The sequence below is a fragment of the Rhinatrema bivittatum genome, chromosome 6, assembly GCF_901001135.1.
Source record: "Rhinatrema bivittatum chromosome 6, aRhiBiv1.1, whole genome shotgun sequence".
In the NCBI taxonomy this organism is placed as follows: domain Eukaryota; kingdom Metazoa; phylum Chordata; class Amphibia; order Gymnophiona; family Rhinatrematidae; genus Rhinatrema; species Rhinatrema bivittatum.
Window position 1 is genome coordinate 182,736,469 of NC_042620.1, and position 12,281 is coordinate 182,748,749.

Here is a 12,281-nt window from a genome sequence, read left to right on the forward strand (position 1 = left end):
CGTATCAAAGTTATTAAATGTAGCTAGGACAAGAAGTTTAACACATGCCATCAGAGATTAAGGTAAGGATATTGAGGGCATTTTGTACCTGAAAAGAAGCTCAGAAAGCTCCTGGAGTTTGTGTCTTTTCCAGAATAGTATGTAAATACTGCAACATTAGCAGCAAATGGGAAGATATGCATGCTGATAGCATGGTGGAATAGAATAGTTTCTTGGTAAAATATAGCAGGTGTTAGTCTTTGCCTGGTGGAGCTGACACACTAGTTTCTTTTCTTTGCCTTTTTCAAGGCAGATGAATATTGTCAAACTCCAGTATAGATTTGACTTAATACGATACATCCATCGTCTTCACTTCTTGTTGGTAAATGAATGGAACCTCATTAACTATAGGTCCTTATGCATTTGATGAACTGGCACAGCCCCATTGTCTTCAGGGACATTACATTACTGGGGGATGTCAAGCATTAAATATAATAGGCCAGTGGTGGCAAACTCTGGTCCTTGAGAGCCACAAACAGGCCAGGTTTTCAGAATATCCAAAAGATACATAAGAGATTCACATGCACTGTCACCATTGCATGCAAATTATGTCACTAATACGATGGCGGACTTGAGCACACAGGAGCTGAACAGATATGCCAAGATGCACTTCTCATTGACGACATCAAAGATCCACAGGGGTGACACTGAAGCTTCTCGGCAGCGGCAGCACATTCTACTGTTTGGCCCTCTTAAGAGGGCAGAATTTCAGTATGTCAGCCTCTGGATTATGAGCTCTACGTACTCCAGTCAAGCCTTTTTATTTATTTACTTATTTATTTTTAAAGGTAATCCTCCTGGACTTCTTCATAGGCAGAGGACACACTGAAACACAGAAGCCTTGCTCAGTCTGCAGCTCTCACTCTCACTACTATCTGCTTTCTGAGTGTGTCCCATTCTTTGGCTTTATCTTACTTAAACCCTTGGTTGGTCTCTGCATATCAGAGAGCTTGTAATTTGACAAGGTTATTGAAAACAGGTCTGGTTATTGTATAAGAAAATTTTTGCAGGTGAAGCTCTGCTATTAAACAGTTCTGAGAGGCCTGCATGAGCACATTCAGTGGTAATTTTCATAAAAAAAGGTACTGGATCAGGGTTAGTGGCAGCCTTCATATTTTACTTTTCCCCCAGTGGGGATAAGGAAGCAAGTTCAAAAAAATTCCAGGTCAGCAGCAAAAGGTTCCATGTTAGCAACCTGGCAGAAAATCACCATTGAGCATATTGAACAACTCACAGTAATATGGTCCATTCTTAGGCAGTAAATACACTGTAAATGCTTGTGAGGGACTAAGTTAAAAGCTGAGCAGTTTTAGAAACCTAACCTTTTTCTCAGCCATGGCTAGGGGAAAAAAAAAAAAAAAGACTTCTGCCAAATTAAAAGAAAGAAATTTTTTTTTTTTTTTTTTTTAAAGAAAGTTAAAGGAAAAAGAAGAAATTGCTAAATAAACCAAGGAGGAAAAATAAGAGAAAACCTAATGGAAGTGAGGAGTTGTTGTTGAACACTGCTATCTATTCCATGGATGAAAAAAAGCATAGGGAGTTTCGCTGAGGGCTGCTTGATGCAGTGCCTACCTATCGCACATGTGCAAAGCCTTCTAGGCATCTAGCTAATGATGCCATGCGATGATGTCACCCATAAGTGGGAATCTTCATCCCACTAGTCCAAGGAGAATGCACACTTGCTCTGTTTTGTCTGCACTATATAGTGAAGCAGGGCATTTAATCCATACCCTTGCCTGATACATTTTCATATTTGTTTTAGAAGCTCATTTTTGTTCCATTGTGGCATGACCGAAAGTTCCCTTCTGGGGTGGTGACCCATAGTATATGCTTAAGAACTTCTGAAGCTAAGCTTTCAGTCACTGGCCTGAGATGGCAGCAAAGAGGAATCATTAGCCCCTTACCTGGGATTTGGCAGTAAGTGCCAGGGAATGTAGCCCACCAGCTGTCAGCCGAATCACCTCCTTTCCATCCAGACATCGTACGCATAATGGCTGAAGCCTGCAGACAAAGAAGAAACAAATATTGTTTTATAAAGCAAATGTTGCTTACCTGTAACAGGTGTTCTCACAGGACAGCAGGATGTTAGTCCTCACATATGGGTGACATCATAGGATGGAGCCCAATCACAGAACACTTTTGTCAAAGTTCCTAGAACTTTGACTGGCACCTACTGGGCATGCCCAGCATGGCACTAAACCTGCAGCCAGCAGAGGTCCCCCTTCAGTCTTGTTTAAAGCTACAGGTAGTGCCGAAAAATAAAATAAGAAAACGAACCCAACACCGCGGGGTGGCGGGCGGGTTTCGTGAGGACTAACATCCTGCTGTCCTGTGAGAACACCTATTACAGGTAAGCAACATTTGCTTTCTCACAGGACAAGCAGGATGGTAGTCCTCACATATTGGTGAGTACCGAGCTAAGGATGTCAGAGAAATGCACCAAATGTACCCAAGATGTGCAATAGGCACAAGGACTGGGGTGGAATTTGGTAGAGGGCATCCTGAACCCTAACGGGCAGGCGGAAGGGTGTTGGTACGTCAAGTTGTAAAAAGATTGTGCAAGACAGATTGGCCGAAGATGGAATCTTGTCTTCCGGCCTTGTCTAAACAATAACGGGCTGTAAAGGTATGAAGAGAACTCCAGGTAGCAGCCCTGCAAATGTCAGGAAGTGGCACCAAGCGTAGGTGTGCTACTGAAGTCGCCATGGCCCTGACAGAGTGTGCCTTAACACGGTCTTGAAGCGGAATGACTGCTTGCTGATAGCAAAAGGATATGCAGTCCTCTAACCAGGAGGAGACAGTCTGCTTACCCACAGGCTGCCCCAATTTGATGGAATGGAAAGAGAAACAATTGAGTGCTTTTCCTGTGGGCAGCTGTACAGTCTAGATAGAATGCTAGAGCCCGTTTGTAATCAAGGGTATGCAGAGCCTGTTCTCCTGGACTGGAGTGGGGCCTGGGAAAGAAGCTATGTAGTATAATGGATTGATTAATGTGAAACTCTGATACTACCTTAGATAAGAACTTAGGGTGAGTGCGGAGTACTGCCCGGTCCTGCAGAAGTTTAGTGTAAGGCGGATAGATAACTAGGGCCTGTAACTCACTAACTCTGCGAGCAGATGTGATCGCCAAAAGAAAAATCACTTTCCATGTGAGATAGCGAAGACCATAGGATTGGTGAGGCTCGAATGGTGGTTTCATGAGCCGACCCAAAACCAGATTGAGGTCCCAAGAAGGGGCCGGAGGACGCAGTGGAGGCTTGAGGTGAAGCAAGCCTTTCAGAAAACATGTTACAAGAGGTTGTACCGAAATAGGAACGTCCCCGACACCTTTATGGAAGGCGGCCACCGCAATGACATGCATTCTGATGGAGGAAGTTTTTAGACCTGATTCTGACAAGTGCCAGAGATAGTCTAGAGACTTCGTGGTGGAACAGGTAAAGGGATCAAGGGATTGAGAAGAACACCATGATTTAAACCTGTTCCATTTGTAGAGGTAAGACTTTCTCGTGGAAGGCTTCCGTGAAGCAATCAGGACACAGGAAACTGGCTCCGAAAGGTTAAGTGGCTGAAGAATCAATCTTTCAACATCCAGGCCATCAGGGACAAAGCTTGAAGATTGGGGTGGCGCAGGCACCCGTCGTTCTGAGTGATCAGAAGCAGGGCTGTTCCAAACGGAATGTGCCTACGAATGGAGAGATCCTGAAGTATTGGAAACCAACTTGGCGAGGCCAGTGAGGTGCTATCAGGATCATGCGTCCCTTGTCCTGCCGTAACTTCACGAGAGTCTTCAAGAGAAGTGGAGGTGGAGGGAATGCATATAGGAGTCCTGTTGCCCATGAGAGGGAGAACGCATCTCTTGGCTAAGAGTGTTGGCTGTGAGTGAGAGAGCAAAAGTTCTCTACTTTGCGGTTTTGAGGTGACGCAAAGAGGTCTATGCGAGGATAACCCCAACATTGGAAGAGTGAGTCCGCTACTGTGGGGTTGAGGGACCACTCGTAAGGATGGAAAGCGCGACTTAGGTTGTCCACCAACACATTGTCCACTCCCGGCAAGTAGGTGGCCCTGAGGTACATCGAATGGGAGAGGGCCTCCGCCCATATCTGCGCAGCTTCCTGACACAGTAGGTAGGAGCCTGTACCTCTCTGTTTGTTGATGTACCACATGGCCACCTGGTTGTCAGTCTGAATCAGGATGACCCGATTGGAAAGGCAATCCTGAAAGACCCTGAGAGCATATCTGATTGCTCGCAGCTCCAGTAAATTGATTTGGTGTTTGGCTTCCTCTGGAGACCAAGTTCCTTGTGCCTGCAAATCGGCGACATGGGCTCCCCAACTGAGGTTGGAAGCATCGGTGGTGAGAATTATTTGAGGGTCTGGAGCCTGGAAGGGTAAGGCCTTGGAGGAGATTGATCTGATTTTTCCAGCAGGCTAGAGACTGACGAAGTGAGTCGGTGATGTGGACAGTGGTCAATAGAGGTTGGACGGACTGAGTCCATTGTGACCTCAGAGTCCACTGCATGACTCATGGCCAAGCGAGCCATTGGGGTAACCTGCACTGAGGACACCATGTGTCCCAGCAGGATGAGGAATTGGCATGCAGTGCTGAGACTGTAGCTGGTGTGCGAGAGAGATGAGAGTGAGAGCTCGCTGTCGAGGCAGAAATGCCTTTGCCTGCAAGGTATCCAAAGTCTGCCCCTATGAATGATAAAGTTTGAGATGGAACTAAGCAGGATTTTGCATAGTTGACGAGAAATCCTAGCAAAATCAGAGTGTGTAAAGTAACATGTAGGGACGACAGAGCAGCTTGCTTAGTGGGAGCCCTGATCAACCAATCGTCTAGATAGGGGTAGACGTGAACATCTTGAGTCCTGAGGAAGGCTGCTTGTACTACGAGGCACTTGGTGAAGACTCGTGGTGCAGATACCAGGCCGAATGGTAGCACTCGGTACTGATAGTGCTTGGGGCCTTCCAGAAATCTCAGGAACCTGCGATGAGATGGAGTTATCGCAATGTGTGTGTATGCGTCTTGGAGATTGAGAGAGCAGAGCCAGTCTCCTTTTTGCAGAAGAGGAAGGAGGGAACCCAAGGTTACCATCTTGAACTTTTCTCGGTGGAGGTACTTGTTGAGGGCACGTAGGTCCAGAACATGGTGCATCACCTTATCAATAGCCTGCTGAGGCAGGGACTCTGCAAAGTCCTGTATCTGTTTGAATAAGACCCGGTTGTACTGGGTCATATATAGCTGGTAGGAGGCGATCCAAGAGATAAGCACTGATCCCTGGAAGACACGCTGGCCAATGGCATCCAGGAATTTCTGTTCCTTTCCCGGGGAAAGGAAGAGTGGGGTTTTGATCTTTTTGCCCTCTTTTCAGCAGATTCTACAACCACAGATTGGTGATCCAGCTGAGGTTTCTGGAATCCTGAGGCTGACTGGACCAAATAAGTGGTATCAGCTTTTCTGTTGACTGGAGCAACAGAACCAGGGTGTTCCCAGTTCTTTTTGAGGAGATCCAAAAGAACCTGGTGAATAGATGGGGGTTATTTCCTTGGGAGCATCCAGGAATTGTAACAGCTCCATCATTTGGTGCCTATCATCTTGCTCAGTCTGTAATTGGAAGGGAACCAATTCAGACATTTCCTTCAAAATATTTATGGAGGACAAGTCCTCTGGAGGAGAACACTTCCTACTTTCAGTAGGAGAAGGTGGCGATGGTAAATCTGTGTCTTGAGATGAATCGTCAGTGCAGGTGTCATAGGGATCAGCACCTGTCCCTGTAGGAACCTAAGAAGGATGGGACGATGGCATTCCTGAAGGTCCTGATCTAGGACCTGAAGGCATCGAGGGAAGTACTGGAGGCACAGATGAAGGCATTGAGGGCACCGGTGCAGGCATCAATGGATAGATCGGTGGCGCCAATGGGCGCATTGGCATCGATGGCTGAGGCATTGGAAGGACTCCCGATGGAGGAATGCGGAACGGTGTTTCCCCTCCCGATGACAGGGTAAGCAGGGAAGGCACCTGAGCCATCTGTGACCCGGGATCCATCGGTGGAAAAGCGGCTATGAGCGCTTCCATCTTCGAGAGCAGCAGTGCCAATGCTGCCGGAATGGGATCGCTTGTCGGTTCCGCGACTGGCACTGATTTCGGCGCCGGGGGACCTTGGAGTGTGTGTGTTTATGCGTCTTGGAGACAGAGAGCAGAGCCAGTCTCCTTTTTGCAGAAGAGGAAGGAGGGAACCCAAGGTTACCATCTTGAACTTTTCTCGGTGGAGGTACTTGTTGAGGGCACGTAGGTCCAGAACATGGTGCATCACCTTATCAATAGCCTCCTGAACCATCCGGTCCAGTTCTTCATGGAGACCTGGAGCAAATAGCCCCGGCTCCGGAAGGGAAGAAGGAGGTAGAGGCATAGCCAGAGGGACCACCGTTAAAGGCAGAGTCGCGGTTCCCAATACCCGTCCGGGTGAGGGTTGCCTTGGCAACCCAGTCGCAGAAAGGGTCGGTGCCTTTTCTGGACGGGGTTTCTTCGATGGCAGCTCGGACGATGGAGAGGTCAAAGATTTTCCTTCCTCGATGGTCCGAGACTTGCAGGGTCGATGCCAATGTTTTTCTCTACGATCCCCTCAGTCCTGAGGGGGAGTAGAGGTAGTCGAAGGCCGAGAAGTAGTTGATGCTCGACGGTCACCGGCCGGTGGCCGATACCGGTTCAAATGACGTCGATGCAATGGATGGCATCAGAGTTTGAGAACGGAAGAGAAGTTCCATTTTTTCCATTCTGGCCTTGCGACCTTTTGGTGCAAGTCAGGACGTCATGCTCGCACCCGAGACACATTACACAGACTTTATGCGGGTCTGTTATGGACATGGTGCGCGTACAGTCCGGGTACCAACGGAACCCCGATGTCATGGCCTTTGAAAAATTTAGCCACAGTACTGTCGACGGCCAGTAGGCCGCGAGGGCCAAACTTGACAGGAATTGACAGAAAACGGGTAAAAACTTACCAGAGTACCGCAGAGTCAAAAATTCGAAGGAGGGACCCCTGTGGGGTATGAAAGTTTTTAGTAATTCCGTGAGGAAAATTCCTGTCAGGAATCTCTGTGGAGCTCCTTAACCCACGTGGCTATTGCTGCGCGGAAAAAAAGAAGACTGAAGGGGGACCCCTGCTGGCTGCAGGTTTAGTGCCATGCTGGGCATGCCCAGTAGGTGCCAGTCAAAGTTCCAGAAATTTTGACAAAAGTGTTCCGTGATTGGGCTCCATCCTATGATGTCACCCATATGTGAGGACTACCATCCTGCTTTTCTGTGAGAAACAAATGATACACTTGATAGTATCACAAAACTAATTTTTGGAAGCAAAATAAAATTTTACACCCCAAATTTGGAAGCATTTTCATGTTTTTTGGAAATCTAAGTTTTAAGGCACATCTTGGTTCTGGAGGCAAACACCCTTAAAATATAGTTGACTGAAACCTCATTTCTCAGTAGAATAGGTGGGTTGTGTCAAAATAGCACAGCAGCCGTCTGGAATGTGTTCTCTATCCTGCTATCTGAAAGTTCTCAGAACATACAATCCTAAATTACAAAAAATAAAATGGCCTCCTTATGTCCACTCTCACACTCCCTTTTATTTACACAAATTTAGTATACTCTGGTCTATACTGAATAGATTAAATTTCCATTTAGTATTGCTGCTGAAGTAGTTCTTCATAAGTTTGAGAGAATTCATAAAGACACAGTAAATTTAAAAAACACACCTTGCATCTCATCACATGTCATCTTTGCTGACCTTAAACCACACTGATTTTCACTCATTTTCTGAATTCAAGGTTCCATCTGCATTAAAACACTGCAGAAGATTGCCATCATCATACAAAACATTACTTGCAAATTTCACTGAATTTGCAATGTATTTTTTTGAAAGCTATGACAAAATTCCCCCAGGAGGCATTCTCTAAGCACATTTACAGATGGAGACTGCTCATTTCAAACTGTCTTGTCATAAAATGGCTTTTCTTTCCTACATTCTCATTGAAAAAAGGTCCAAAGTGTGTTTTAGTACTTATTTTAACTTTATTCTATTTTACCAGCATTCTGATCCTGTCAATTGTCCCATTTGCATTCCACAGGTAGAACTGAGATCTGGGAAAAAAATGAACTCAGGGCAATTTTCCACAGGAAGGCAAGATGCAGTGCTGATTAAGCCTTAGGGATCTACATAATAAAGATTTTCAACTGTTTTACGCCTATGAGAAAAATGCTTAGTACAGAGGAGCAGGTTATTATAGAGCCTCGCTATGCAATCTCAACCTTGTTTCTGATTGTCAGACCAAATAAGGGTGGACGGACAGACATCCACCCAAATACTTGCTGTATGGATAGAGAACTGATCCCATCTGCATGATGCATTTCTTCTGCCCTTAAACCCTCCGTTCTACCAAATGAAGCCTTACCTCTGAAACAGCAAACTTGCTTACTGTAAATGGTGTTTTCCGTAGATAGAACTAGTCATTACAAGTGGATGACATCATCAGGCAGCACTGAACAGACCTCTCAGCTAGTAGAGCTTTTGCTGTACTGAGCATGTGCAGGAATTTCTGTTCAGATGTTGCCGTGTGAGCCCCCTCAGTCGATTTGAGAACTAATTCTAGCTAGGTAGTTGACTCTCCATAGAGGCATATGGGTATTTAGTATTGCTAATTCATCCTGCTGTCTATGGTAAACTGTTTACAGTAAGCAAACTTGTTTTTTTACAATCGATAAACAGAGCTGAATTAGCCACTGCATGTGGGAGTCTTAAGCTGAGAGTTGCAGCACAGCATTTACTGAATAAGCAATCCTGATCCCAACATGGACAGTAGGCTACTAGGTGAACAGGCTATGCAAAATTGCTTATCCGAATTTGCTGTTACTCTTGGAGAGATTGTATAGACAGTAATGGGTCACAAAGGTGTGTACTGATGACTATGTTGCAACTTTGCAGATATCTAAGAGGTTTGGTTTACAAATGAAGCATTGATGTAGCCATGGCTCTAACCTGGTAATTTGTAGGCCTGATAGCATATAGTCCTGATAGCATATAGCATGCTAGCCAATTGCATAATATACATTTGGTCTGTTAGGTTTGTAAGAGACTAATAGTTTAAAAGCCTGCTGATGTGGCAGAGTCCTTCATTTAAAGCAAGCTTGTTCTTTTACAGTCTAAAGCATGAAGAGCTTTTCATCGTCTCATGAATGTGGCTTCGGGAAGAACGTATAATAACATGATGGCCTAGTATGGAAAGCTGACATTTGATGGCTTGTGGATATCCTTGCTCTGTGTAATGCTGTTGTGTTGCTAGTAAAATAAAATTTGAAAAAGAAAAAAAAAAGCAGATACTACTTTGGTAGAAACTTTGGATGGGTGTGGAGTAACCTATTGTGGAAGAACTGCATATAAGGTAGATAAAGAACTAAGGTTTGAAGCTCGTTGACTCTTCTGACTGATATTATTGCAACAAAGAATATTACTTTCCACATTGGAATCAGCGTCTCAAGTTTCTAATGGTTCAAATGGTGGCTTCATCAGCTGTGCCAGAACTATGGAACAGGTGGTTTCACAGCTAGAAGTTTAGTGTGCCAAAAGTCTTTCATGAACTTTGAAACTAATGGATGGGAGGAGATTGGCTTACACTTGACTTGAGCATTGTAAGCCACTATGGCACTGAGATGAACTCTCACTGATGAGATGCTAAATCCTGAAGCATGAAGAAAGAGTAAAAAGCTCAGTAAATCTTTGGGTTCGCATGCAAATGGATTCAAGGAACTTTGTTGAAACCATGCAGAGAACCATTTCCATTTGAAATTAATCTGGCATGATATCACAGAATTCATAATTAAATTTGACAACTCCTCCTTATCTAAGAGTATCCTATCTGATTCCATGAAGTGAATTACATTTCACCCTATATTAAAAAACTAATATCAAAAACTACCGTGCCATCTCATCCCTGTCATTTCTAGCAAAAGTAACAGAAAATGTATTGAAACAGTTAGCTAAATTTTTGGACAAACTTTGCACACTATCAATACCAATTTGGATTCCAGAAATTCCATAACACCAAAATGCTCCTCCTCTCAAGCTTTGATGACACTGGATCACAATATATGTTGTTTCTTCTTGAGGTTTCTGTCCTCTTCGATACTACTGATCACTCAAATCTTATTATCCCATTTATCTTCTATGGGTTTTCCTGGTTCTGTATACAATTGGTTTCAATCCTATCTTTCTCACCACATGCAGCAAGTTATAATTGGCTCTCATAATTCAACATGGTGTCCTCTTATCTGGTGTACTCCAAGGCTCAGCTTTATCCATGGCTTTACGTAATATCTATTTGACCCTTTTATGCCACCTTCTCGTTTGCCTTGGGGTATATTTCAAATTATATGTGGATGGTACCTAGTTCTTTTCCTTTAAATCATCTTGAGATGAAACCCAAAAATGTGCTTCATTTTGTATTTCCTAGTTCTAAGCTGGCTCTGTTCCAATAAGCTCTCACTCAATATCAACAAAACTAAAATTCTAATTCTCTCTCGGTTTCCATCTTCCCCTTTTCTTTCAATAATTACACTCAATGATTGTCTAATACATATTTCCAATATGGTGCGTAATTGTGGTGTTTTGATTGACTCTTCTTTCTATGTATCCTCATGTCAAGGCCTTGTCTCACTCCTTACATTTTAAGCTCACTTTACTCAAACATTTAGAAATTCTGCTGGAGCCTATTGATTTTAGAACTGTTCGCCAGTCTTTGTTTTTAAGCCTAGAATATTGCAATTCATTAACTGGTCTTCCTGCTTGTACTATAGGGCTACTTCAAATTTTGCAAAACTCTGGGTCTCATCTTTTAATTAACACATCTATCTGAGAAAATATCACAACCATTTTGCAATCTCTGCATTGGCATCCAGTTTCCTATTGCATTCAATGCAAACTGGCTATCACTGTACACAATTTATTAAACAATGTTGCCACTAAATGGATATCCTCAACTATGAAGCAATGCACTTCGACTCGCTCTTTGCGATCCTCCAATCAAGGTCTCCTCAATATACCGGTACATTCTGTGAAGCTTACCCACTTATATGAAACAAGGGAGAAGGCCTTTTCAACTGCTGCTCCAACTCTGAAAATATCTCCCAGTACACTTCAGTTTTAAAAGGACACTAAACACTTAAAAAGAGCCCTCAAAACTTTTTAAAATTGGCTTTTGATATTACTTAGCCAGTGGATCTTTTTGTAATGTGATTTTTTTTGTTTTGTTTTTCCTGTTTTGTTACATGTCAAATTGTAATTAGATGTTTTTATCTTTGTATTTTGCCTTCATTTTTATATTTTGTTGTACCCCAACCTGAACTATGGAAGAGCAGGTAACATCTTAAATAAATAAATTTCAATCCATAGTTGATGGTTTCCTGGCAGACATTATGTTTTCTATCTCATTGGCTAAGAACAATTCAGCAACTGAGTGCTCAACATCCAAGCCATCAAATTGAGGAAGGGAAGGATCAGATGAAATAGCCTTCCCTCTTTGAGTTAACAAGAATGAATCCAACCCAATGGAGGGCTGCTGAACAGCTGTACTAGATAGGCAAACCAAACTTGCCTGGGCCATGCTGAAGCTATGAGGATCAGCAAGCCTGGCACAACTAGGTCTGCAGACCGTGCGATTGTATGGGGCAGCACACCTGAGAGAGCAGCAGCAGTGGCACAAGAAAGGGAGAGAGCTATCTGCCATAAAAGAAAGAATCCCCGTGACATGCCAAAAACGAGGCTAGGCTTTCCCGCAATCTACTAGCAAGCGGTGTTTTTTTTCAAGGTGTGCTCATGCACCTCTGCACACGCCACAACCCAGACCCTGCATGACCCAACCCAGGAGAAGAAGCAGCTAAGAGCAAGTAAAATGGAGCAATCAAACATTATATGATTTACAGAGGAGAATTAGTTCAAAGTCTAAGTATGAAAGAGAAACTCAAAGTAACCTTACCAAGCATTAAGACTACTTAAAGGAAGAGATGATACATCAGAGGGAGCAGCCACTTGAACGTTAAACGCTCAACGAGAAGAGGAAAAAAGGTGCCAAAAACTGGTCATGTGACTGATTGCCCATCAAAGGGGAACACCCACAGTAACAAATCATGTTCTTCAGTATTTCTATGTACCCAAGCTATTACAGAAACTCCTGCAACAAATTAAGGAACAA

At 43.9% G+C, this 12,281-nt stretch overlaps 1 protein-coding gene across 2 annotated transcripts in view; it reads right to left on the reverse strand.

Moving 5' to 3' along the window:
- ALS2 (alsin Rho guanine nucleotide exchange factor ALS2) overlaps window positions 1–12,281 on the reverse strand; it is a 282,347-nt gene that overhangs the window by 176,236 nt on the left and 93,830 nt on the right. For both annotated transcript variants that reach the window (XM_029606273.1, XM_029606274.1), the window contains exon 7: window positions 1,944–2,040. In XM_029606273.1, the coding sequence (XP_029462133.1) occupies window positions 1,944–2,040 (97 nt within the window). The remainder of the gene's footprint in view (window positions 1–1,943; window positions 2,041–12,281) is intronic.